The sequence below is a fragment of the Fistularia commersonii genome, chromosome 3 (genome assembly GCF_037954325.1).
Source record: "Fistularia commersonii isolate RoL2024-O1a breed Wild chromosome 3, RoL_Fcom_v1.0, whole genome shotgun sequence".
NCBI classification, from domain to species: domain Eukaryota; kingdom Metazoa; phylum Chordata; class Actinopteri; order Syngnathiformes; family Fistulariidae; genus Fistularia; species Fistularia commersonii.
The window spans coordinates 21,555,808-21,583,672 of record NC_141286.1 but is presented as its reverse complement, the minus strand read 5'-3'; the positions used below and the strand labels follow the sequence as shown (position 1 = coordinate 21,583,672).

Genomic DNA, 27,865 nt, shown 5'->3' with positions numbered 1-27,865 from the left:
GTCAGAGCGGCCGCCGTAACCCTGCGCGTCAAAGTCAAACAACTGCACGCTGTAATCCGTCCGTATGTGAGATATAAGAAGCCCCCCCCCCCGTTACAATCGTACATTAGCTCCCAACCGTAGGTCGCGTTAGCAATCGCATTAATCGGCATTGCACTTATAAGCACGGCTTGTAAGGTTTTCACGATTCCGTTCTCAAAATAACACCGCGTCATCCACCAAAAGTCAGTTTCTTTCCAGGTATGTGTGCGATCTGTCTGTAAATGTAGCGTTCGATCCTCAAGCGCCAGGAATATGATGCTTGTTTTGGGAAGAGTCACTTCTCTTTAAATGTTATATTTTCATTCCTGGGGATTCAGACGCGCAGCGCTTCTTTTTTCTTTTCTTCTCGGGAGATAATTGCCTCTAAGCAGAGCAAACAATTAGTGAAAAGAAGTAGACCGCATTTCAAACAGGAGGTAAAAATATTTTCAAATATGGTCCCTCTTATTCTAGCTTTGAATAATTCAGGCAGTGTTTACTTCAAACGCCGTGGCCTAGAAATGGAATAGAATATCCCAATTATGATGCTACTTGATAAGTGCCTTTAATGAAAATCACTTTCACTTATGAAAGAGTGAGTTTTATTAGATCTAATGATGGCATCCATCCACAGACGAGGACTTAAATTAGATCATCGGCTCTTTTTTTTTTTCTTCTTTTTTTTCCCCCCCCCAACAAGACTTCCTGCTTAAAAACACTGAAATATTTAAAGGAGACTTTGATAGTCCTTTGTAGCACTACAAGGTATGAGTGGTTTATGGAAATTAACTCTTTAGTCTCTGACCATAGCCACCTGTGTCTTTTATTTGAGTACAAATTAAAAGTGGAACTGTAGAGCAATATTAAGTAACGGACACTTGAGTTTTACAGTCCCAAGTGCAAGTCAATAAGCCCGGCGCGTTCTGTGTGATCTTTGGGTTATGTTGTTTTTTTTTTTTTTTATATTTCTCAGGGAGGGTGGCACCGATTCCACTTTTCCGCGCTGCGCCGACTGTGGAGTTTTATCGAAGGACCCATCTTTCCAGCAGTGAAATACTTATCTAAACTGCAGCCTTTTCTAAACATCTTGAATAAACTTCCTGCAATTTTTGAGTCAGTAATCATTTTTAGCACCATTCCCATCTGAGCTAACATGTAGCCCAATTTTCTTCAGCGTCCTTGGGAAGCCCCGCTTAATGTCCCAGCAACTGTGTTATTAGTATTCGGAGAAAGTATGGCAGGGTTCTGTGGTGACCCAGAAGCCAAGGACCCCTCTGACAGGATTACGGAGTTGCACGGGCGCAGCGGTAGCGGGTGGCCGGAGGGAAGGAACTCCAAAGGTGGCGCTACAGGAGAGAAAGTCTACCAAAAGGCATTTAAAGAACGATGCGGAAAAAAAAAAAAAAGCGCCGAAGTGTTTGTTGAAGGCTATGTGACCCGTCATGTTGAGTGTTAAAAGGGTTTGTGTAGCATTTTTGGCGCCGGTGTTTATGGCACGTCATCGGCGGCTCGCGCTTCGACACGCATTCCCAGTGATAGGCCAGTCCATGTGTAACAGCTTTATCGATTGATTGATTACAAAGGTTTTAATTAGTTTCTGCCAGTGTGGACACACAAAAAAAAAAAGCGTCGAGTTAATGCGCAGTTAATTACAACGCCTCTGTGTCTGGCACGTTTATGAAGCTCCACAAAGTTTTAGCGCACCGCTGTGTTTATTTTCTTTCGTCGATGTCCGCGATCTAAGTGACGGAGGTATGCAGTCGTCGGCGCAGCTGTTTTTGGCCGCCGCATTATTTTTGGTGGCCGGCTTCTCGAACACCCAGTGCAAAGTGCACGATGTTTTCGCTCCGTAAAACTCACGAGAGCCAACGTGCTTGTGAACCCGGTCACGGAGATTCCCGAAGTTGTTGCTTTTTGGTCAAGCAGGTGCGACATTTCGTGAATTAACTTATTGGCGAGGGTCAAAGAGTATTAATCCCCCTGTCTTACTCTCAGCAAGGACTATACTCCCCCCCCACCCCACCCCCCAAAAAAAAAAATCTCGAAGTATTCCTTTCAAGCCCTTTTAATTAGCGTAGGAACCCTAAAATCCAATTCATGCTCTCTCGCTTTCTCATCCAGCGCCTCAGCCAGGGGAAAGTCGTGAGTACATTCCAGCCGTCATGAAAGGCCAGTCAGTTTGCCCTTTCTTGTTTTAAATCCTGCCACAACCAGCTGCCAGAGCCATTACATGCTGGAGTGTTTGGAGAGCCTACGTGGCGGGCTGTTGAAGGTGTTTTAAAAAAAGGTCTGGGTTCTTTTAATGTGACAGAAGTCTGAACTTGAGGAGCTCTCCACTAACCTGCACACTCACAAATGACATTTGCAGTTGGATCCGGCGCCGGCGTTTTCAGGTCATAGCGTGAAGGAAGAGACTTGCAGCCAAGTGTCACCAGGTTCCTGTAAACATACTTGTCTCTTTTTGCCCACAGCAGGAAGAGAAACATAAAGTCCACACTGTGACTATGAAATGTGTGGGAGGCCAAAAAAAAAAAAAAAGATCGTAAGCCAGGAATTGTTGTACCATAGAAAAAAAAAAAAAGGAAATGAAGGTGAGGGTGAAGGAGAGAGGGGAAAAAGAGGTGAGCAAGAGAGGTTTCCTAAGCTAATAAAATGCTTGGAGGGATGGAAGTTGCCAGCCAGCATTCCTGTGCCATTAGATAAGTTAGCTCACCGCAGCGTCCAGTTTCTCTGCAGTGCTGAAGTGGCATGCTGAGGTCACCATCACACAGTGAAGAGGGATGGAGGGGGTGATAAATTCCTTTGGACTGTAGTTGCTCCTAATCCTCCAAAGCTGTTTGGCCCATGATTTACTTTTACATGATTCTGCAGCCTGACATCCTACTGTTGCTAGGCTGTTCATTTTAACTGACCTTCAATGGGATTTTTTTTTTTTTTCTTTCCTCCTGCCTTTTTTTTTTTTGTTACTTCAAGCTATCGAAGTGGCATCCGCCTCGGTGTTCAGTTCAGCGCGCACAGAACCCTATACTGGACTGTGACATTTCCATGACTCGCTGCGACATTGTTGCCAGACGAGCAGTGTTTAGTTACTCCAAGTGAAAACACAGGAGAAAGTTGCGGGCCCGAACCCGGGACTATGTTTAGATTTTAAATGCAAGGTCAGGTGTCGCGTTCGGAATAGGCCAGATTGTGCAGCGCAGACAGAGCGCTGCTGAATTCACGCCAACTCAGATGTGTCTTAGTCAGGCAGATTAAAACAGGAGCTGGTCCTGTGCTGTCATTTGTCAGCTTAACCTCTAAAAATAAATTGGTTAATCGTTTCTCGCTTTACTTTTTAAGAATGCGGTATAAATAGTAAATAGTCGAGCGCATGCTCCCCTTTGTGTCGGCAATATCTGGGCTGCACGGTAAAGGAGCTGCTTCTACAAAACAACGAATTACTATTAAAAGTTAGATCATCCTTCGCAGTATAACCTATGTTTTTTGAATCCGTATATGTTTGGAAAATCTATAACACCGCACCCAGCAACTCACATCGCTTAGAATATCAAAGAATGCGTGACCAAAAAATGGGTCATTTGCTGTTAGCTTTTGTCGGTAGGGAATCACAAATCTAATCATTTTCAACTTTTCTCACAGGTATGCTAGTGGTCAATGTCACGTGGAGAAACAAGACATACGTGGGAACCCTTTTGGACTGTACGCGGCACGACTGGGCCCCACCTCGGTAAGTTATTATCCTGTTATGATCCATTTCTCGGCGTTTGTTACATCAGCGGACACGTGTTCAACAAGAGGCCGCCTTGTTTGAATGTTTCTTTCTGTAGTACAATAAAGCTCCGCTTCGTGACAGGACGGGCATGTAAGAAAGCAAAGGCCAGATACAGCGTTGAAATAAAAGCCGTATCACGTCACAGAAAAGCAAACAAAATTCGGTGAACGACTGGCATTTAACAGCTGGATGATAAATAAAATAAAATTGGTTCATACATGTTCCTGTTGTTTCTGAAGATTGTGTATTTCACAACTCCTCACACACTCCACACACCGGAGGAATTTATCCAAGAAGGGGAAAAAAACATGATATCTTGGTTGTTTGAAGCAGACACTGGATGATGAGTTTGCTTCTTGATAAGGATGTTAAGTCCCTTGTATGTTACAGGAGATACTCAGACGCTCAGACACTGAACAATTTAGAGATGACAAATTTTTATTTTGCCGAATAAATACAAACGTCCAATCTTTTTTGTTTGTTTCGTTTTTGTTTTGGGTCTTTTTTTTTTTTCTTTTTTTTTTTTTAATCCATTTTTTGTTGTCCTATCCTTTTTCTGGAATTTTGTGACTTTTTTTTTTTTTTTCTATCTCCCATTGTTTGCCAAATGCACAAAGACAGAAGAGGGCGGGGGTGGGCGGGGGGGGGGTTGCCGGTGGTTACGGAGCCAAATCAGCATCCGTGTAAAAGGGAGAGCTGGCAAAACATCACAAGAGATGTCAATACTTTGCAGATTATGCCTCTGATTGCATTATTCTGGCATGAAAAATTACTCACAAGTAGCTTTGTCTGGTTTAGTGTAAACAGAGCTTGCAAAGTGGCCGAGCCTCTCAGCGACATTTTAAGGGAATCCAAGCAAAAGGGTCTTTTATCTCAAGCCTGTGGACAGAGGATTCATCGGCCAAAGGCTGGTCTGCCTGGAGGCAGCGGTCTAAATGGGAAGATTTACCAAGACGCCAGTCTGCGAAGAACAGTTATCGGCCAAATGTTTGTTTCCCCCCCCGACACAAAGCCGCAGTGTCACATGTGTTGCGATTTTATATAATTCTATTAGTTCGGCGATTAAGTAAAACAAACGTCTTTGAAGAGAGAACATTACTTCGGTTCTATCTGCTCTTTACTCGCCTTTTGTAAGATTCAGAACCGATTTTAATGACCTCCTCCCGATATTCAAGAGCATTAACGGCAGAGGAAGAAGCCACCGGACTATATCCAGTTCATTAAGGTCCATCATGGACACGGAAGATCGTCTGCTCTTGGTTTATGGGAGGTCCACGACAAAAAGAAAGAAATGAAATTAGCAGCATCCGTTGGCCATATACCCTCTTCCTATAAATATCAAGAAAGTAAAGCCAGCTAGCTATTTTTAACAGATAGCTGGGATATCTATCTTTACACTTCAGCTGTTTGCAGGCTGCTCGCACTCAGCCAGAACAAGTCTTGGACCTTTCACTACTCGTGATACTTCGGTTTTCATTAAATTTGCTGTTCGCTGTGCCATGTTGACGGGATCGAGCGACGGCGAAAAACAATAAGATATGTATTTTCTGCAGTTAAAGCGTTCCCCCGTGCCTGTCGGGGGCTACAGCTGAAATGTAACCCCGCGGTTCCAATCCCGCTAAGCATCCCGCCGTGTATCGGCAATGTAATCAAAATGTGACATGACGCATTATGGGCCAGTGAACAAACCGTTCCATCGCTACGACTTACCAGCACGTTTTGATTACGCGGCCGATCCATCGCCGTGACATATTAAGTCATTAAGAAAAGGTTTGATAAAAAATATAGCCAAACATTAAATGAAACGCTTTCATTAGGCTCAGTGATCCGTATAGACCGATATAGCTGCCGCGGGCGGTCGTCGGCCGCAAAAGTCCCGATCGGAATATAAATCCGCTCTGCGTTCGGAATGCGTTTCCAAAGTACGGTGGTAATAAAGCGCTTATATCGCCACGCCAGCGCGTACAGTCGTGTCAATGTCAACCAATGTCACAATAAGACTGGGTTTGGCTCGCATAATGAGCGGGTTGTTAGGCAGTGTGTGCACAAAGCAAAGTAGAAGAACTACATTAGGTACAAGCCATTAATAATTCAGAAGGCAGTGAAAGGGCTGAATATAAAGTTGGGTTTGTAATGAGTCTAAATTCTAACCGCTGTCAAACTACGGATGTATTAACATCCCCTGCTGGGGCTGAAAATGTTTGGAGAGACTAGCGGAGGAAGCTGTGAGCCATACAAGCCCCGTATTTCTCTTCTCCGCAGATTGCTTTCACCGCTGTGCAGCAGAATAATTACATTACTAATATAGAGAGATGAAACCAAACAGTATTTTAAGTATTTGAACGGCTCTCTGTTTTGATTACGTAGCAGATGGAATGTTCACCGGTGTCTTTTAAAAAATTATGTCCCGCACGCCGTTCGCTCAGAAAGTCGTTCCATTTTAAACGCGTAGTTAGCGGCACTTAAAATATGCGATGTGTACATTCTGCGGGGGCGGGAACAGAGCTGCGGTTTCCACATAGCCATAAAATTGGAATTTACACAGACCTCTTGTACGCACAAGTTTGAAAAAGATGTTTTTACGTCTCCTCGCTCTGATCAAATTCATCTCATCGTTACACAAAAGACCGATTGGTATTGTTTGAGAAAATAACCTCGCCAGGGGTAATTTAACGGTTTCCAATAAAACAAAAGTCAAAGGGTAGACTTTTAATGGACATAGTCCCGATTCGGTCTTTTCGCCATCGTAACAGATTGTTATTGTGACAGGGCAGAATACTTAGTGATTGATTGATCAGTCTTCTTGATCCCTGTATTAACCCTCTTCTATTTAATTGCCTCTGATGATTTGATTGTGATTCGGATGATCAGTGTGGGTGTCGTTACTTTGTAAAATTACGGCTTAACACATGAAGTAATTAAAAAGAGGTTACCAAAAAAAAAAAAAATTAAAAAGTAGAAGAGTAACGCATGGCAGTTCAGATGCAATATGTAACAATATTTCTGCTCCGCTGATTATTTCTGCATTGATGAGAAACAATGGTTCATTTTACTCCAGTATTTTTGTGGCCCCACGGATGCGTATGTGGTGTTTTGGTCGTTGGCCCGTCCCGGATACAATTTCCCGTCTAATCGTCGCGTTCCTGCCCTCTTCCACGACAAAGACGAAATCCCGTCCCTTATTTGTAGCTACTTAATGTTGTCGGGATTGCGTTCGGTTTCTCCCTGGAATGCCGAGTGTTTCGGTTCCTTCGAAAAAAAAATCGGGCCGGCCGAAATTGCATTTCATCGGGTTTAATAAGCACGTTTTGACACGACGATATTTCTTTTTAATCGCAGGTTTTGCGAGTCGCCCACCAGCGATCTGGAGATGAGGAACGGCCGCGGTCGAGGGAAGCGAATGAGGCCGAACAGCAACACTCCCATCAACGAGAACAGCAACTCGTCGGATAACAAAGGCACCACCAACAACAAGACGCGCGCCGCCTCCAACAGCAAGGGCCGCAGGGGCAGCCAGACGCCGTCGGAGCGCCGCACTCCGCCCAACAGCAACACGGAGGACATCAAGGCCAGCCCGTCCTCGGCCGGCAAACGAAAGACCAAACCGGCCTCGGACATGGAGCCCAATTCCAGCTCTGAGGACACCAAAGGCAACAAGCGCATGAGGACGAACTCCAACAGCGGAGGAGTCGGCCCGGCGGGCCTCCTTATTCCTTCCATCAAGACCGAACCGCTTCCGCCCCCCCTGGATCGTAGCTGCCCCTCGCCCGTCCTCATCGACTGCCCGCATCCCAACTGCAACAAGAAGTACAAGCACATCAACGGTCTCAAGTATCACCAAGCCCGTGCCCACAATGACGACGACGTCAAGTTAGAGTTAGACGTGGACAGCGAGTATGGCGAGGACTCCACCATTCACCCGGATCCGGGGAATTGCAACGGCGCGTCGATCTCGCAGAAGGGATGCTTGTCCCCCGCACGCTCGGTCACGCCCAAAGGCAGGAATTTTGACGCGCAGAGCCCTTCCCCGTCACCGGGCAAGTTCGGCGGCAAGCAGGGCAAAAAGAAAATGGCGGAGACGGATCCGGAAACGGGAAGCGCGCCGATGGACGGGTGCGAAGACGGGCCGTGCCTCACCGACGAGGCCAGCAATGACGGCGTCGATGAAAAGAGAGGCTCGGATAAGTCCAAAAAGGCTAGCGCCGGCACGAAGGCCGATAAAATGGCGCAGAAAAACATGAAGTCGCCGCGGCCCGTGGGCCCCGGCTCAACAACGTCCCAGCAGATGTATTCTTTTCCCCCGGGAAACCCAAATTCTTCCCCGGGCCTGACCCCGATGATGCAAGGAATCCCCAAAAGTCCCCAAATGAAAGCCGCGCAGCCTAAACCCCCGGCCATCGGGGAGCCGCCCTCGAGCACCTCCAAGGACAAGAAGAAGAAAGACAAGAAGAAAAAAGACGGCATGAAGGAGGCCGACAGCCCCAAGCCTCCGGGAAAGGGAGGGAAACTAGAGGAAGGAAAGCTACCCTACCCCGAACCGTCCGAGCAAGGGAACAAGGGGGAAGGGCTTCTGAACGGCTCTTCAGACCCTCATCAGAGCCGCTTGGCCAGCATCAAGGCTGAGGCCGACAAGATTTACAGTTTTTCGGACAACGCTCCCAGCCCGTCCATCGGCGTCGCCAGCAGGCTCGACGGCAGCGGAATGCCGCAACCTCTCACGCCGCTGCACATGGTCAACCAGAACGGTGCCGACAACTCCTCCGTCAAAACCCACAGCCCGGCGTATTCGGATATCTCCGACGCCGGCGAGGACGGCGAAGGGAAAGTCGAGGGCGTGAAAGTCAGGACAGAGGACCAAACCACCAGAGAAAGTGTCAAAAAGGCGCTCTTTCCAAACCAGACCCCGAGCAAAGATTCCCCGTACTACGCCGGCTACGAGACCTATTACTCCCCCAATTATGTCAACCCCAGCCCCGGTGGGCCCAATCCAGGCGCGCCGGTGGTCGAGGGTCAGGCTAAGATCAAAAGGGATGACGACCCGGACCAAGTTGAAGAGAAAGTCAAGGTCGAAGTTCACGAGGAACGAAAACCGGATAGCGTTACTCCTGGTCAGCAGCAGCAGCAGCAGCAGCAGCAGCAGCAGCAGCAGCAACAGCAACAGCAGCAGCAGCAGCAGCAACAACAGCAACAACAACAGCAGCAGCAGCAGCAGCAGCAACCCTCGGTCATCCAACAGCGATCCAACATGTACATGCAGCCTCTTTACTACAACCAGTACGCGTACGTCCCGCCGTACGCGTACCATCACGATCAGGCCTACCATAACCACTTAATGAACACTAACCCGGCCTACCGGCAGCAGTACGAGGAGCGACAGCGGCAGATGGCGGAACAGCATCGCGCCGCCGAGAAAAAGTCTGATGTCGCCATCAAAGAGGCCTCCATGAAGGAAGACTGGAAACAAAAGAGCCCGATGCCACCGAGCCTCTCGAAAGCGCCGAGCCAGTCTGACCTCGGGAAGACGCCGCAGCCCCCGACCAAGTCCAGAGAGTCCCCCTCCGAGCTGTCTTCCAAGTCCATGGGAGGCATGAAGGTGGAGGATCCCAAGTCCCACCAGGCCGAGGGGCTGAAGATCAAGCTGACGGAGGGGAGCCACCACGGCAAGGACGACTCGAAGCAAGCGGTCGAGCCAAGAGGTCAGCCCGGCATGGAGCAGGCCATGTGGTACCGACAGGTAAATTCGCCGCCGGAGCGCTACCGCGGACAGCGATTCAATGAACGATTTAACGCGTAGATTACGGGGATTATTTCGAGTGTGTGCTGAGTTCTTTTTCGCCCACCACCAGCAGTACCCAGAGGGCCAGAAGGTCCAAGTCGAAGACGAACACCAGCAGCAGCAGCAGCGATGGAAAGAAGAAAGGGACCGAGAGCGGGAGCGGGATCGTAAGCTAAAGGACGACAGGCCCCGACCCAAGGACAGTCAAAGTGGGCCCAAAGAGGACGGCAAAGAAAGTACTGATCCTAGAATAAACTCTGAGGACCACCGGGCCATGAGCAAAGACTCTCGTTCCAATCCCCTCTTGCAGTTTTCATCACCACTACCGCAGCACCAAGGCTACATGTCCTACATGAACAGTTACCCCTATGGACAAGGCTATGACCCCAACCATCCAGGATACAGGGGTATTCCTTCAGTTATGATGCAGAACTACCCAGGTATGTCTTTGCGATATAGATCTCTGAGGAATTAGAATACGATCAGACGAATGGCCCTCCCTGTTTTTTATTCGGAAACTCGACTCGCAACAGTTTCAAGCGGTAGCTAACTCTTAACAGCCCTCCGTTCCCCGAACCCGTTCGGCCGGTGACGTCAGCTCAAGCGTTGTTCCGAAGCACTGCGCCGTCGACGCTCCCGTGACAACTTAATGAGAACAGTCACTCCGCCGGCGACCGGAGTTTACGTTTTTAAGATGCCGCGCGTGAAATTTGACAGAGAGGCGACCGTCGGGCCAGAGCAAACAAGTTAATGTCCTGTCTGTCTGGAGTGTCTTCAACTCCCAGTGGGTTCGATGCAATTTGTAGCAATTTTGTGGTTGTTTTGTAGGAAATAGCAGTAATGATTAAAATTGCAAATCACTTAGCGGCACTTGTCTGGGCTTGACATGGAATCGGGGTAATTTCTGCAGGAGAAGTCTTGATGGGAAGTGGCCTTTTAGGCTTTAACATCTGAAAGGAAGTTACACTGATGAAGTCACTTAGGGATGTTTTGTTTTGTTTGTTTTTTTTTTAGACCAAAATAGTGTGGATAATTACATATACATCCCAGAGATACTGAAAGCAGGAGCAAATGATTACGATCTAGCTAATAGAAGAGGGGGTGGGCATGTAGTCATTTTTCTCGTCACTTTTCTTGGTTTTTTTTTTTTTCCCCCCCCCAAGTGACAAAAGCGCTTCTTAAAGGTGTCGATATTCTGGCGTTGCTTATCTCGACGCAATTAAAAGGCGTAGATGTTATTTTCCGTCCGGGGAAACTAAACCGACCGACCGCCAGCCGGACCTCCAACCGGCCGTCGCATTCGCCGCAGTGTCGACCTGCTTTTAAACCGTTTACGTTCTTCGTCACCCCAGGTTCTTACCTTTCCGGAGCGTATCCCTTTTCGACGTACGGAAATAAAATGGCGGGAGGTGAGGAGGGCAGCGACAAATCTCGCGCCAGCCCCACCGTCACCAAAATGGCAACGGACTCCAAAGCCCTGGATATCCTGCATCAGCACGCCAGCCAATACAAAAGCAAATCTCCCACGGTGGGCGACAAGCCTCCCCACGAGAGGGAGCAGGACAGGGGCGCCGGCGGAGACAGGGACCGGGAAAGGGAGCGCGAAAGGGAAAGAGAAAGAGACGTGGACCGGCCGCGTTCCTCGCCCTCTCAACGCATCATGCCCTCTCACCACCACATGGGATACCCCCTGCTCTCAGGCCAATATGACCTGTCCTACGCCACAGGTCAGTTCCGGAGTCGCCGCACCAACCGAAAGCCGCCCGCACGTATTTGACCGGGACGCCGCGCGCGCAGAGCAGCCGTCGTTCGGCGACGGGCGCAAAACTCCCAAATTTTGCCGTAATCCGAACCAATAGGTATCTTAAGATGTAGAACCCAGGCGGGAAATATCACTGATAGCCGCACATTTTTTAACCGCCGTAGGTCTTTCCTCATCTGCTATTGTTGCCGGTCAACAAGCAGCAACCCACTCCCTCTACCCACCGGCACGGAGGTGAGAACGGTAAGAACCCATTAGCTGGGAAAAATAACCCACCCCTGGAAAAACAATCTATAAAATTATGTGAACATGCGCATATATATATATATACTGCTCAAAAAAATAAAGGGAACTCTTGAACAACACAATGTAACCCCAAGTCAATCGCACTTCTGTGAAATCATAGTGTCCACTCAGGAAGCAACACACATTCATTTTGACTTGTTTTAAGGACATTACATCAAAGTTGGATCAGCCCGGAGTTTGTTTTTACACTTTAATTTTGAGTGTGATTCCTAACCCAGACCTCCATGGGTTGATACAATTGATTTCCATTGATCATTTTTGTGTGATTTTGTTGTCAGCACATTCAACTGTGTAAAGAGCAAAGTATTTCATAAGAATATTTCATTCATTTAGATCTAGGAAGTGTTCCCTTTATTTTTTTTGAGCAGTGTATATATATATATATATATATATATATATATATGTGTGTGTGTGAGACAAATAGGTGAAACTGACAGCTGGGTTTTTCTAACCAGACAAACGCAGGTTGTGAACGCGCCGCTTGTACACGAACGGCGCGCCGCGAACCCCCAGCCAAAAATATCAAGGCAGATTAGCGCCGAGTCGTGACACAGATGTACAGCGCCGTGTAAAATATAGCATCGCTCCTTCATCCGCGCCTCGTATTTGATTCAAAGTGAAAAGAACACACCGCTCCACTCTTTCCTTTAAAACATTTATATTTCAGACTCAAGAGGCAGCAACCTGTATTAAAAAAAAAAAAAAAAAAAAAAAAAAATCCCTGTCCAAACAAAGCCCCCCGCTTCTGCGCTGCAGTCGAGTACAATATGCAGTGCAGCATTTAGCCCCTCAGCTCATCCATTCTAAGTAGGTCCTCTGAGGACAAGAGGATCACAGTGTGGATAATAGAAACACGGAAGCGGGCGTCTGACACGCAAAGCCGCCGCGGCCTGCACTGACATCTGGTGGACGCGGCCCGAAAACGCCCGCTTTCTCGTAGCTCGGCGACGGAAGGATAATAAAGAGGTGTTTCTCTTCTGTCTCCCACAGGGAAACCTGACCGTCACACCTCAACCCTGCAAAGATTCATGTGACTGGCTCACATGAGAAAAGGATCTCCCAGGTGTTACCTTTTAGACATCAGTTGAATGGTGTTTCTATCTATCTTTTTAGTTCCTCTGCCCCGAGGCACGGCAGAATGTCTTCTTTTTTTTTTTTTCTTCTTCTTTTTTTTTTTTTTTTTTTTTGTTTCTTTCCCTCCCTTCCCTCGTAGGTGACCCTTAAAGATCTCAAACCTTGGACTGTAACAGGACCGATTTAAAAACCCAGGTTCAAAGCCATCGCTCTGCCCCGACGCGCAGGGGGAAAACAACAACCCGCTGATTATCTAGTCTTTGCACTGTCAACAAACACAATGCAAAAAGAGACTATTGGACTGCCTGAGAAGGTTTTTTTTTTTTTTTTTTTTTGTCGTCTTTTTTTTTTTTTTCTTTCTTCGACTGCATTGTTTTTTGTCGCAAACAGAAAGAAATTGGCAGGGGGGGGGTTCGTGGGAGTCGGGTTGCGGACGGGGAAAAGGGGAGTCGAACTAAATTAAAGACTGACAAAAAGTAAATGATGTTGAGATGATTTCATCTGTATGTCTTTGGCTTATTGTATGCCATGAAGCAACAATATATCCTTAACTTGACAAATGTTTGGCTATATTTTCTTGGGGGAGAGGGGATATGGCTGCAGCTGCTTTCTTCACAGACTCGAGAGCCTGAGACTGAAGTTTTTTGTTTTTTTTTTCATTTTCCCTCGTCGTCGTTACTTCCCGTCATCTTTGAACCCCGCCGGGTTTGTTGTTCCCGGGGATGATGTCACCATGTTTTGCGAAGGAACCGCATACACCTCAATGGAAAAATAAACATTGATCACCTTTTCGCTTTTGTCAATATCACTTTTTAGTCCAGAACTCTCCTCCCTTCGGCGTCCGGCGCCGGTCTCGGTTTTTTCCGCTTCGCCCCCGCGATCGTCTTCTTCTTCTTCTTCTTCTTCTTCTTCTTCGCTCGCGTTCGTCCGTGAAGCCGCGTCAGCAAGCGACGAATCGGCAGGGCCTTCCGTCCCAGCCGCGCTTCTTCGACTTTGTCGGCGCGAAAACCGTTAAGATTCCGCTCTGTCCGACCCATCAGGTTTGTTTTCTGTACACAATGTGAAAATGATCTGTGTTTATCTGCTGTAATATAGACGTTTATCCTACATTCACGTGCTTAAATGTTTATATTCATCCCGGCAACCGACTGTCGAAAAATGTCTCTGTAAAGTAGTTTTGCAGTTCATCAAGCCCCACCACCACCATCACCACCCCTTCCTCCCCAGCTTCTACTTCTTTTTTTTCTGTTTTCTTTGTCAAATTCACTGGAACTGGAACTTTTTCAACACGTCGCAATGGTCTCCGCTCAGCCACACACACACACACACACACACACATGCAGACTGCAGACCCCTGAAGCACCGTCAACAAGTCTCCCAGCCGTTCGTTTGTAGTCGATTTTGTCCGTCAGGCTGCGCTTTAACGTTGTCGCTCGACCCCTCGCTTGCTGATGCGGCTTCACCGTGACGCCCGTTCGATTCTCACGGTTGTTTTCCCTTGATCTGTATTTTTATTTTTATTTTTTTTTGGTTTTTGTTTTGGATCGGTCCAGAACAGAGCTACCAAGTCTAGGAAACCGCAGACATCTTTCTATTGTTCGATCGCTGCCTGTGCCATCAAATCACAAAATCGCCGCCCTGGTATATTAGAAAATTCAGCAAAAAAAAAAAAAGGAGGGGAAACCAAAAAAAAAAAAAAAAGATGAGAAGAGTTCTTTCTCACACAGCGCAAACATGAACCACTCGGAATGAACTCACCGCGGGGAGCGGGTTGAGCCGCTGAAAAGCCTGAAGCAGAAGCTAAACGTTTTAAACAGCGGGGAAAAGGGGGACCGTCATTACAAACACCGCTCAAGTGCAAGGAAGCTGAACAATTTGTTGTTGTTTTTTTTTTTTTTTTATAAATCGGATTTTTTTATCACCCGTGTGCCGCGAGGTAAATTCAACCCGGTGCGCCAACCTTGTTCCAAAAATTGTAAAAGGTGGAGTGTTCCAACAGAGGTCACACTTTACTTTAAATTATTCAGCTCTCCTAGATCTCAGAGGTTAGAAATCACGTTTTATTTACTGCTTGTTTCGGGGTGAACAATCGCCCACCGTAATCTACTCAAATAGATATATTTTTGTTTTTTTAGCGCATGGGTATCCACAATCTCCTAAAGCATTAAAAGTACAGGGACATATTTATAGACAGAATAGTCATTAAATCACAATTATTATTATTTTTTTTTTTTTTTTTTTAGCAGTCACTTGTCCCCATTGTTGTCACTTCCCCTCCTTTATGTAATAATCTTTGCACCCCAAAACACCCAGGACACCCCACATCTGATTTGACTGCGCAGCCCTCCAATTTTTCTGGATTTTTTTGGGACATTCCATTTAAAAAAAAAAAAAAATTGCAAGTTTCTCACCTCCCCCCAATTTTTTTTTGCAAGACGGTATGTCTTTTGACTTTTTCGCACTTTTTTTTTTTTTTTTTTTTTTTAATAAGAATGGCTAACATGAATAAGCTGAATGTGGTGGTGTTTGATTTGTAATTAATCTGTAAGGGTAATCTAGGCAGCTGTGATGTTGTCATTTAAAGTCCGTGGGGTTTAGTACCAACAGGCTGCATTCATATAGTTTTATCAAACAATGGTTGTGACAAGTGCATTTGTTCTCTCGGAGAGTAGTAATGTTATCTCAGTAGTAAAGCAAAGCCCAGTGAAAAATCATATATTCTAAAGTGTATGAAAAAGCCAGAAAAAGTAATGTTTGCTATCAACATATTGGAAAGTGCTTGGCTCTTGTATTTTGCAGGACTGTATTTGTTTCATGGTGAAGTATATTTATTGGCCAGCAGTCGTCTCGGTTGGTGCCTAGTTGAAAAATTCTTCTGTGAAAACAGAGACACTCGCTCGTTCTTTTCCTTTCCCGACCCGCCCACCGTCACACAAAGACCCCCCAAAGTACCTGCGCCGGTGCTTGCAAGGATGTTTACAATATCTTCATTTTCTTTCTACGTGAGAAATTCAGAACTTTTTTTTTTTTCTTTCTTCTTTCTCACCCCCTCCTCTCCTCCTTTTTTCCCCTCCCCCCCCCTCAAGAGTTTGTGTAAAGTGTACATTACCATGGTTCTTTTTTATACAATACTCTGTAACTTGCCTTTGTAAATTTGGGCTGGAAAAAAAAAATAAATCTTTTTATGAGACAATCTCTCTTGGTTAATGCTCCGTGGTTTTGTAGTTGTGGAGAAAATACAAAAGATCACTCGTAGCTAAATTCTACAAATAAGATGAATGTCTTATTTTTATTGTTTTTTTGTCTTTTTTTTATTTAACCCTTACCGATGCTCCCAGAGTCGATCCTATGTCGCCCGTTCTAGATGTGTGAAACTCCTTCCTGGAGATCAGTTACCGTGCATACATTTGCAGCCCTGATGTGTCGTCTCTGTAATAGAGGCTTAAAGTTCTTAGTTTCGCCGCACCTCCAAGGCTTTTGTCAGGCACCGACCCAATATTGAAGCCTCCCTTCAGTCCAAACTCGCGGTGTTTTGGGGCGAAAAGCGCCTAGTTTTGACGTCCGGCGACCTAACAGCAAATGTTCCCTGAGCTTTTTCGATCTTTCATTTTTAAAGGAAGAGCAGGAGAGCGTGATGATGACATTGCAAATTCCTCAAGGCCAGACACGGTGAGGGATTCTAACTGTCAGGGAAACTTGAAGTTTCAGCGTTACAAATGGGGATACTTATTCGGTACTCTTGCTCAAACAAAAGGCGGGAGGGTTTAAATCTGGTCGAGCGGCCTTGGAGGAGAAGAGAGTGAAACGCGAAACACTAAAGTTCGTTTTTTTTTTAAGTTGTACTTGCCGAGGACACACACACTCTAGAATGCGCCGGTGTTTTTATAATGTTCCATGTGCATCAGCAGGCGGTGCTGTTGCTCAGCGAAAAACGCAACTCCACCTTCAGGACAACAAGCTCAGACCAGTTGATTGACCGGAAGTCGATGGGACAGTTCACCGTTTGACGGTGATACCAAAAACGCTCTCTTCAGGACACCGTCCCTTTTCTTTTGTACCGATTCGATTTCAAAAAGCAACACGGTCCGATCGGTTTGAAACCCGCCGTTTTCGGACAATCTGTAGAGCGTTTGAGCGACGGGCGATGGCTCCCTCCGCTCGGGACGCCGAAGGGACACTTCTGTAATCTGCTGCCGCCGCGGCTTTCACGTCCATCAAGCCACAGGGATATTTTTAACCGTCCTTAATGCCGCTGGACTAAAAGTCCGCCGCGTGCATTAGCATAATGCAACATCAATGACAGGGAGTGATTACGCCCGGGATGATTTTGTTGAGTGTAAATGCGGAATCTGATTATCCTCTGTGCTCTCGGCTCAGCAGAGGGAGGGCTGCCGGAGATGGAAGGAGGGGTTAAGATAGTTATGTGCTGAGCCAATGGCTTTTCCACAAAGCGGCTGCCTGCCATCGGGACCGGACCGGACGGGACGGGACGGGCAAGGACGGCTCCTCTGCACGCCGCTCGCCGTAGGACACTTGAGGGTGACTTCCAGGAGGTGTTCATGGGATGCACTATCTACGCAGCCAGCCCTAAGGCCCTGCCTGCTGACGAGGCCCCCGGCCAGGACAGATACTACCCGCTCCCCCACTACCGCCACCCCCATGGTAACTGCAGTCAGAGGATAGCGGCCAGGTCAGTCAACAACGTCTGCCGGTCACGTGGCGCGCCGCAGGTGAACGTCACTACCTGCGGCGACGGCTCCACCCGAGCCAATCGCAGAGCGGCTCGTAGGAACAGTGAGGAGAAAAGTTCAGGAGTCTTTCCATCCGAGCAAAATCTATTTTTCCTCGCGCGCGCGTGTGTGTTAGTTATACAAACTAAGCATGCAGACCGTGATGCATTATGACTGAATCGCTTTGCTTGATAAAGTTATCCCGCACTTTATTATACTTGCGAGAGATAGTCCACTTTACTTTGTTTATTGACTGCATGATCAATATTCCTCTGATGTTGCTTTATTTTGAAATCCCTGTCTAATCTTTGTAAGCCAACGGGGCATCCGGACTATTTTAAGAATTCATCCTATTAATCCATCAAATCGGTCTTTAGGTGTATTTTTGTTAGTTTATAAAGATAAAAATGAAAGCGGCACCCCGTATTTATCCCTCCGATGTTGGTCCAAACGTCGTATCATTGGTTACACCCGCTGACCTTTGACCTCGGTAAGTGATATAACATAGTGTCGTGCAGAAACCTTCGATTTCCAGCCCCAATACTGCGGCTGAGTTGAGCCTCCTGCAACCTTCTAACTAATGTTAGTTTGCATCACGCCGCCTTGAGAAGGAGCTTAGCGATTCATAACGGACAAATGCCGCTAATTGGCGGAGACCCTCACATGGCTCACCTCAGTTTTCATGTTTACAACCGGGATTAAGGCTCTTAAGAGTTTAAGTCATTAATTTGCACAAACCGAAACTATTCCTGACACACGGAGGATCATTAAGAGTCCGTCTTCATTATTCCTCTGATGTCACTTCACTCTTGAATATTTCACCGGGAGTTATTTTCCATTGTTTGGGCAAAACGGTCTCATATAATTTAAAAGCCTTACGGCTCACTCTGCAGTGAACAAATATGCAAATTAATTCTCTTCCTTTTTGAACGTTTCTTTCTGAGAGATAATTGGCAACATATCTGTGGGATGGATCATGAAGTACCGAATTATTGTTCCTTGCTGTCCTGAATTTCCTTTAATTCTGCCTCGTTTCCTCTGCCTTGATTTTTTACTGTTTTTTTTTTTTTGTTCGTTTTATACTTTCAGTCAATTAAGGCTTTTTCTAAAAAAAAAATGGATTGAGGTAATGTAATAGAAAAAGAAAAGAAAAATCCCAAGTTTATTTTCATTTTACCACCCACGTTCAAATCAATTTTGTGCTTTTTGTTTTTTTTCTCGCTTGCTTTATTTACACAAAAATGTCAGATAGTATTGAATGATTTATTGCTTCCGATTGTATTTTTAAAAATCAGTCATTAGTGTCCTCCGGCAACTTTGCCACAGTCTTTTGTTATGTAAAGAATAATTGAACCTTGGCGACCCGGGGTTTCTTCCCAATGGGTGCAAATATAAAAAATCACCCGAAAGTACAAATGGAAAAACAAACAAACCAAAATGAAATAATAATAATAATGATAAAAATGGATAACAAGACAACAACAATCATAATTTATCATTAGTATTATCAATCATCATTATTAATTTTATTATTATTATTCTAATAATACTAACAGTCTTACTCCTACTGATCATTATAAAAATGAAATAATAATAATGATAAAAATTGATAACACGACAATAACAATCATCATCATTATTATTTTTATTATTGTTCTAATACTATTAACAGTCTTTCTTCTACTGATCATTAAACACTTTTAACTTTAAGTGCCTCACTCAATACCTAGACACTGTACAAACATATATGTAAGATACACATTTAAAAGAAACAATACAAATAAAAACAAGAGACAAAGTGGCAAAAGTCAAATAAATAAATGAATAAATAAATACATTTATACTAATACCACTGATATACTAATATTACCAACAACAATTTTAATAATAAAAACAACAACGATAATAACAATAACTATGATTTAATTAGTTTGTTTGTTTGTTTGAAGCATTGCCGTAAAACGACCCGCTCGGTCGTAAAGTGCGGCGGTCTTGGGTGATTGTGGGCGGCGGCCGCGGAGGTTTAATCCCCGGCGGTGCCGCTCTGCTCCGGGGGCGCGGCTCAGCCCACCTCCGCTCTCACGGGAGGCACCACCGCACCGTTAGCATTAGCTTCCCTCCCGTTAGCATTAGCATTAGCGCGGCGTCTGGATTATTCGTTTTTTTTTTTATAATTACGATTATTTCGTCGACATGGAACTAATCGTGAGCTTTGGGACAAATGCGTGAGGAGTTCCGTGGAGTCGGAGAGCCGCGACACGCCGGGAAAAGTTTCCGTGGCCGTGGAGCTACAGGTAGGTGACAGCGGGCGCCGCTGGTTGTGAAGGCGAAGCAGAAAAACACATCCGGTGTGATTTTCAAAATAAAAGCACGACCGATATTTGACTTTTTTCGTTGCTGTTATCAAATACTTAATATTTTCGTATTTTGTATTTTCGTCGTGGTTGCGAGTGCGTGTTGGATCCGTTTGTGGCGTGAAAATTAAAAGAAAAAAAAGCTAGAAAAGTTAACTAAGTTAACTAAGTTAACTCTTACCGTATTAATATATGCACATGATATTGTGCAAATGACAACATCATGTTTTTTTTTTGTTTTGTTTTGTTTTATTTTTCAATATTTACTCGCAAACACATGAAATGAGTACTATTTCTACCGTAAAACTAACGTTTGGTTAACGTTTAAAACACGTTGCTTCCGATTATGATCCATCTTCCGGTGTCTAGCTTGACTTTCTGTGGCTGAAATGATTGATTAGTGAAGAAAAGCAAGTGTTCAACTCTGGATTGTGGATAAACTTATTTAAGTTTTAGATATTTATTTATTTTTATCCTAAAGAGAGAAAAAAACTCGGAGATTCAGTCCTGCAACACATCGGTCAGTGAGATTCCACTTGTAAATGATGTTATTACCCTGCAACAGAAGGTTAAATACACATCCAAGGTTTTGTCACAAGTCATTCGCATCATAATGGATTTAGGTGTAAATATTGAGTTACTTCCCCACCAGAGCTCACATAAATCCTGTTAGGATGAATCAGAACCCAGCCGCGGTCATTGTGCTCCATCGCGTCGGCCTGGAAACACACGTGCGTCTCAGCGCCTTCAAAGGCTGTTTTGAGGGCCTCGCACAATGGGGAGGTTATTTCAGGAGGTCTCAAGCGGTGCAGATATCTCACCGAGTCCAAAGGCCGAGGCCCGGGCGAAATACAACAATAAGTCAGACAGAATCCCCATGTAAAGAAAAAAAAAAAGGGTAGAAAAAGAAGGGATGGTCAGGGGTGATGTTACAAAGGTAAGGAAATGGTGTGTGTGTGTGTGTGTGTGTGTGTGTGTTGCGCAAGTGGTTAAAACCCTTAAGGTGAGTCATGTTTTTCCTCTTGCAGAAAGTTTTCATTCTTTAACTTCAAGAATGCAATGTTTACTTTTCAAAGTACATCCACCAGAGAAGGCCAAGCAGTGTGTGTATGTGTGTGTGTGTGTGTGTGTGTGTGTGTGTGTGTGTGTGTGTGGTCTGCAGAACAATGTCAGTCCTTTCTCACAATAAGGGAGCTCTTTAGGGAGGATAAACTTCTCACGTTATTGCCACGGGGACACACACACGCTTCTTTTTCCCAATCGATGTGTAATAGATGAGTAATTACATAGCATAAGGTTTTTGTTTGTTTTTTTTTTCAGCGGAAACGCTGAGATTTTGACGCGACTCGGGAAGAAACGATGTAAAACAAGCAGGAAGCGACGGCTGTAGCCCCGGAAATAACTGACCGGAGGCGCAAAGAATGAAGTGATTCTTTCAAGCCGCGGTGGCCAGTAAGTAACTTTAACAAGATTAGGGTTATTGGATTGGAGGGTGGAGGAGGCGTCTTGTGACGGCAGAGGGCGTCTCCAGAGAGAAGACATGGAGGAGGACGGCTGGATTAGCTCAAGGATGTGCAAAGAGGGGAGGTTTGCGGTTCGGCGTAACTCTTAATGGATCCTCCCTTTGTGGACGGATTTTATTTTTTGCGACCGGAGTGACGGCCGCCGGCGCAAGAAGTCCGGGATTTGTTTCGAGAGAAAAGGAAAAAAGGTCAAGCGGTCCGAGTGGCTCGGTTCTGCAGGACCAGGACCGTCCGGCCCATGACGTGTCTCACGTACGGTTTTCTTCCGCCGACCGCCAACCAACCGCCAACCAACCGCCGGCTGATCGGGTCGTCGACATGAGAACGTGAGAGATGAGAAACCCGGTCCTTTTCTTCATTCCTACTGACTCTAGAAACCCGGTTTTCGCCGTGACGACCACCGTTGTCGCGGAGATACGCGGTCCAATCAGATGCTACCCTGTCGGATTTCATTTATAGCTCAACGCAGTTCTCTGAAGACTCCTTCCATGTAGAGCAGGTCTCAACCACCACCAGAAACCACGTTTTCCTTCATTAGCAAGCAAATTAGCCAGGAAACCCTGCCCTTTACCGGACACACACCTCGAACGGATCCCAGTGTGTGTGCGTGTGTGTGTTAATGGGTCAATCTGGGATTTACTAGGACTCCCGACCAAAGCAGACTCTCGCTTCCTCATTTGCTCTCCCGCTCCTAAATATTCAAAATAGGCCGCGACGCCGTCATCCGTCATTTTCGGCCAAATTGGGAGGTCAGTGTTGGCCAGGAGTTGCGAATATTAACCGAATTGAATGATCATTTTCGGGGTTACGTATAGCGACATGCAACCATTCACCATCTCATTCATATCAGCGTAGCATGCAAGTGCGAACTGCGAACCGCCGCAATCGTTGTTTTGGGGAGAATCATTTTTTTAAGTGCAAATGTTAAATTAAAGTCTTATATATTGCGGGCTTGCTTTCGCAATGTTCTTGGTTGCAGACAGTAACATGATCTATATCTACATATAGACATAGATAAGTACATTATAGATAATACATAGATAAATGTATATATGTGTGTATATATATGTGTGTGTATGTGTATATATGTATGTGTGTGTGTATCTAATGCATATATATATGTATGTATTTATGTATGTATATACACATATATATATGTGTCTACATACCATAATTTCTATAATCCGCTACTTTTTTCACACGCTTTGAGCACTTCGCCTTAAACAATGATGCGGCTAATTTGTGGATTTTTCGGGGCTTCATGACGAGCTTCACGCCGTCAAAACATTCAGCCTCGTCACATTATTATTCATCTTTTTCATCGGCCGTGTTACAGGCACTTTTTGGGGAAAAAAAAGCATTTCCGGTACGTAATTGTGGATGTTACCGATAGAAAAATATAAAAAATATCTGTCATGCTACAATGTGGACACCTGCGGCTTATAGACAAATGCGGCCTTTATATTTATTTAGTTGTTTTTAGCCGCTGCGGCTTATAGTCAGGTGCGCTAAATAGTCCGGAAATGACGTTATATGTATTTTTTTAATGTATATATGTACTGGATATAAAGAGGGGGAGATCCAGACACAAAGTGCAGGACCACGGCTCGAGTCCAGACTGGTCAGGCAGCGTCAGCAGTCAGGATCAGTCGCTGTTGCATCACCGCCGTGTTGATTCTGGAGACAGAGGTCACCAGTTCGCCCCGTTAACCGGTTAGGAGACAGAAGCCGCAGACAAACAACGACTGCCTTTCTTTTTGTTTTTTTTTTGTGTTTTTTTTTCCTTTTTTTTTCTCAAAGTTTCCTCGACGGTCGCCGGGTCCGCCGCTCACCCGGGTGTTTTCTGTGTCCAGGGCCAGGAGCATGACGGAGCAGCCGGAGCCCAGCGAGGAGACGGGCCCGCTCGCCACGCAGAACTCGGATCCGTCCAAGGACGACGACGCACACGGACACTTCAGGCAATTCTCTCTCTCTAACACACACACACACACACACTTTCCCGAACGTGGTTGCTGGGTTCAGCCGATTGGAGATGAAATAGCTGTTTTTATTCCCGCTGACGGCGGATTAATGCAATTAATTTATTTGTGTATAAATTATATCAAATATATAATTTCTAATAATTATTAATAATAATATGAATAATTTAGAATTAATTAAAATTATTACTAATATTATAATACATTTTAAAATATATAAAGTTTTATTTAACACTTTTCGGAAAGTCAGATTTTATTTTTAAGTTGATTTAAGACCCCGCTCTTTAAGGCGGTTTAAAGGAGCCCGGCGTTCCCTCTAGAGCAAAAGCTAAAACCCAGTCCAATGTGGGCGTCCGTTTCGACCGGTTGGGTTGGAAAAACGTGGAAAATACACGCTTGTAGTCCTTCATAGCTTCGCGGCACAGATGCGTGTTCAATACAGTCCCACGTTTTCCCGCGAGACACGTTTCACAACACATTATTTCTTTTATTTACCCAGTAGAACCTCTGTTTATGAATTTTATTTGTTCTTTAGCTCCGTTCGCAAACCAAATCAATTTTAGATTGTTCCCCAAAACACATACTTAACACTATTCAAACTATTTTTATGTTTTTGTTTTTTTTTTGTGGCAAAAATACAGAAAGGAATTAAAGCCCGCCTTAATTATTGCTATGTTTCTTGTGTTCTTCTTCTTCTTGCCAACACTCGGCGTTTCCGTCACCATATCAGCAAAAGTAAATCCTTCTCGCATGTGCGACCCTTGCTAAGGCTAGCTCCGGCAAGTTGTAACTCATTCATCCGAACTAACAATAACGTTTCTACTTCCTCTAAGACTTGAGACGTTTGCTTTGTTAACGAAATCACCCCTTTAGCCGCATCAGACGTCTTTTGCGCATCTTTGTCCTTAGCCGTTGGCGAGATCTGTAACATGAACACCGCTCTCACGTTTAGCTATTATTTCTTTCTTCAGAACAACTGTCATTTTCCACTTCTTTTGAGCACAACTGTCACTTGCAGTTTAGATATTTTTGGGAGCCATTATGGGCTAGGGTTAGGGTTATGCTACGCTACAGTGCTACAAGGTGGAAAACTTGTGAATTTATTTGTTTGGGTGTTTGCGCACAGAGGCTTGTGTGCAGGTCGATTCAAAGTTTGATCAAAAAGGCTGTTGGTGCTTGCTGCTTTGCACCGATGTCAGGTTTAAATGGGACTATCGGGTCAATTCCTTCATTTTCGTGTCAACAAAATGACTTTGTGGAGGGCATTTCTATGCAGACGACGCGATAATATATAATAACTTTCAATACAGTTGAAAAACAAAGCAAGTAAGTTTTACCATTAAATATGTTTTTCTCAGCAGTGCGTGTCACTTCCAAGTGTCTGCCGCCAAATGAGCATGTTTGTTATATAAGGGGGATTGGAGGCAGGGCGGCGTAATCCCGGGGAATCTGTTCTGGATTTAGCTCCGGAGCCCTGGGTTTCGTATTAGCGGACGGAAGTGGACGCACGGTGAGCGCGCCGCGGGTTTCGTTTTCCGTCACGGCGCCTCACGCGCTGTCTCAGCTGCAGGTAAACGTTGATTTAAAGAACCTTTACGTATTTTGGGGGCAGAGAAACCCAGCTAATATAATGCTAGCATCAGGATTAACACGAGCGGGGTATTTATATTCACACACACACAAAACAACATTAGCATTCAGGGTAACAAGCTAATGGGCAGCTGGTGAAAGCAAGCCAAACATTCCTCTTTGTTTTGTGTCCAACAAACATTTCGGCACACAGTTTCTCCAACTAATTGCACAAATTCATAACAAGATATTCCAAACGAAAATCCGTGTTTGGTAAATGGTGGTTAATTGTGGATTCTGTGACTAATAAAGCTTGAAAGCACTGTATTACCATCTAATACAGTTATTACCTGAACACAATGTAGTCAGAGGACTATATTTGCAAAAATATTGCAAATATATAAAAATAGATACAAAAATAAATCTAAATACCACATTATTGAACTGAGCGACCACGGGTTTGTTTTGTATGATTCGCCCTTTATTTTCTCGCATCTTCTTTTCACCGTAGTTATTTTATAACCAGTCCCGTCGTTTGAATTTACGCAGCGCTCGAAACGAAAAATATTCGTGCCGCGAGACGATAATCTAATTTCATCCGTAACAGAGCCGCGTTGCCGAGCTACTTTCACGATAGCTGCACGGAACATCGATGCGCCGAGATGTCACGGACTGATCACATGACATCCGATAAACCTGCGCACGATGAGAATCGGCCAATCCCAAACGGACTCTCCTGGAGAGGCGGGGCTTATCCCGAGCCAATCACCCGCCAATCACACGATCACATATGGGATTTTGGTTGAACCTACTGACCGTTATTGGTCCGTGACAACAGATGTTCGCAAAAACTCAAACAAACTTTAACTGGAGCTCAAAGGTTCTGGAAGACTGGCGTTATTTTTCTATTTCCGTGATCTGGATGTAGCGTTGCCGCTCTTCTTGTCCCGGTTGTCCCCTCCTCCGGCTCCATCGCCGGGCCGCTGCCGGTGGGAGGAGTTCTGTTTTCTAATTTCGGATTCAATTTAGGCGTCTCCGAGCCGGTAATGAGTTCGAGTGTTCGGCCCCGTCGCGGCCTCGCAGAGAGCACCGAATATGGCGAAACCTTAAAGCTACAGGATGTTTTTAACAGCTAAAGTAATACATCATTATTATACTTTTCTTCCCCGATGTTTTGCTGAAGCAAGTGAATTCACATCGCTTTCTAGTTTTGTCTCCCACAGCAAATTCACTCAGTTGAGAAAATGTCACGAGCGTCCCGATAAGTCATTCATTCGTGATTTATAGCAAAAAAAAACCATCCGTCCTCTCATTCACACATCATATGGAGTCATACGACCTCTCACTCTCTTGTTCACGGGTCTTACAGAGACATGCAATTAAGCCAGAAATAATTCATACTGCAGGGGTATTCATCATTTCACAACCATTCAGTCTGTCATTCACACATAATGTACTGGCATACAAGTATTCACTCTTTAATTCACACGTCAGATAGAGATAGACTGAACAAAGATTGATAAAATCAAACTCACATCCAAGACCGCTCCGAAGCAAAGACAGTTCATATTAGCGTGACGTTTTGAGCCACGCTAAAAATGTTTGCGTGATGCCGTTTTTAAAGGGTACAATCGTCTGATGGGCCTGCTGCCCGTCATAAATTAAACACAGGAACTTTAAGTAGGTATTTATGTTCCTACCTCGGGACCAGCGGCTACTAAAAGGCTCCCCTTACTAAATATATATTTTTTATCTTCTTCTTCTTGTTCAACGGTAGGGCAGAAAACTAATTATATCACAACAATATCACTCTCAACTTAGGTTTTACATATTTTATTGCCTGTTTATATATTGTGTAGTTATTTTATTGCCTATTTGTATATTTTATATATATTGTCTATTTGTACAGATTTATATTTGTATTGTCTTCCCAGGACTACAGATGGAAATTAGCTATGAGCTACAATCTGGTACGAACATCTCTGTGCTTCATGTCCTAATAAACTTTTTAAACTAAAAAAACGGCAGCGTAACAATAAATATGAATATAAATAGAGAGACAATTTGAAAATAGCTAAAGAAATCCACAAATAAATAGACAGCAGAAAGACAAACAACATCAAGGATAAGAACCGACAACAGAATGGGGGGGGAAAAAAAGACAGTAAGGGTGAAATAAGACAAGCAAAATGACGGCATAAACAGCGACGAAAATAGCAATGATGAAAATAAACAAAAATAAACCGGATGCGACCAAGAAGGATAAGATAAACGACAGGGTTTACGTGCGAATAGGTGAGGTAGTGAGTTTGTGGTAGCAAAGCAACCATGAACTCTCACTCAGACCGTTGGACAATTTCGAATCTCCAATTTTTTAGGATTGTGGAAGGAAGCCGGAGAACTTTGTAGAAACCCCATGCAGACATGGGGAGAACATTGAGACTCCATGCAGGAAGGTCCCCTGTCAGACCAGAACCAGGGACCTCCCTGTTTAGAGGCGGAAACTCTAACATTTCAATAGTATACTCTATTTTCACGACCATAAGGCGCACCTGATTATAGGGCGCGGGTTTTATATACAATCCATGCCCACACTTCCCCCTTTTACGTTCTCATGGTGTCCTCTACTACGTCCGCCTTACAACAACACACACACAAGCATACAAGTTCGCGTATTTAAAAATGTAGCGGGAGCTAAACAGAGTTTGGTATTTTTTTTACCGGTAATCGTCATCAATCGAACCCATGGAAGTCCTCATCCTCTGTTTCAGATTTGAACAGCTGTGCTAAATCTCCATCCGACATGCCAGGCTCACTTTCTTCGCTGTCAGAGTCACTTTCAGTGCCGCGCGGCTTTTGCAAAAGCTCGAACAACAGTGCCAGCGGACACGTTAGCCCGAGCATCTTCCGCTCTTAGTGACACTTTGGTCTCCAAGAAGACTTTTCGTACCCCGTTGTGCGTCTCGCTACCGTGCCGGTTTCCCTTCTTCTGCACAGTG

The 27,865-nt window shown here is 45.0% G+C and overlaps 2 protein-coding genes across 10 annotated transcripts in view; both read left to right on the top strand.

Annotated features, from left to right (window-relative positions):
- znf609b (zinc finger protein 609b) overlaps nt 1-15,904 on the top strand; it is an 84,782-nt gene extending 68,878 nt beyond the window's left edge. Inside the window, exons 4-8 of one of the 3 annotated variants that reach the window (XM_086144144.1) lie at nt 3,661-3,748; nt 7,133-9,527; nt 9,643-10,009; nt 10,922-11,296; nt 12,628-15,904. In XM_086144144.1, coding sequence (XP_086000270.1) covers nt 3,661-3,748; nt 7,133-9,527; nt 9,643-10,009; nt 10,922-11,296; nt 12,628-12,671 — 3,269 coding nt within the window. In that variant the 3' untranslated portion in view covers nt 12,672-15,904. Of the gene's footprint in view, nt 1-3,660; nt 3,749-7,132; nt 9,528-9,639; nt 10,010-10,921; nt 11,297-12,627 lie in introns of all 3 variants that reach the window. The other 2 variants (XM_086144143.1, XM_086144145.1) reach the window with 2 other exon arrangements.
- Nucleotides 15,905-17,110: 1,206 nt separating this feature from the next.
- gramd2aa (GRAM domain containing 2Aa) overlaps nt 17,111-27,865 on the top strand; it is a 29,592-nt gene continuing 18,837 nt past the window's right edge. Inside the window, exons 1-3 of one of the 7 annotated variants that reach the window (XM_086144140.1) lie at nt 17,310-17,401; nt 21,116-21,247; nt 23,172-23,276. In XM_086144140.1, coding sequence (XP_086000266.1) covers nt 23,182-23,276 — 95 coding nt within the window. In that variant the 5' untranslated portion in view covers nt 17,310-17,401; nt 21,116-21,247; nt 23,172-23,181. Of the gene's footprint in view, nt 17,402-19,527; nt 19,736-21,115; nt 21,248-21,354; nt 21,645-23,171; nt 23,277-27,865 lie in introns of those variants that run through there. The other 6 variants (XM_086144139.1, XM_086144135.1, XM_086144142.1 and 3 more) reach the window with 6 other exon arrangements.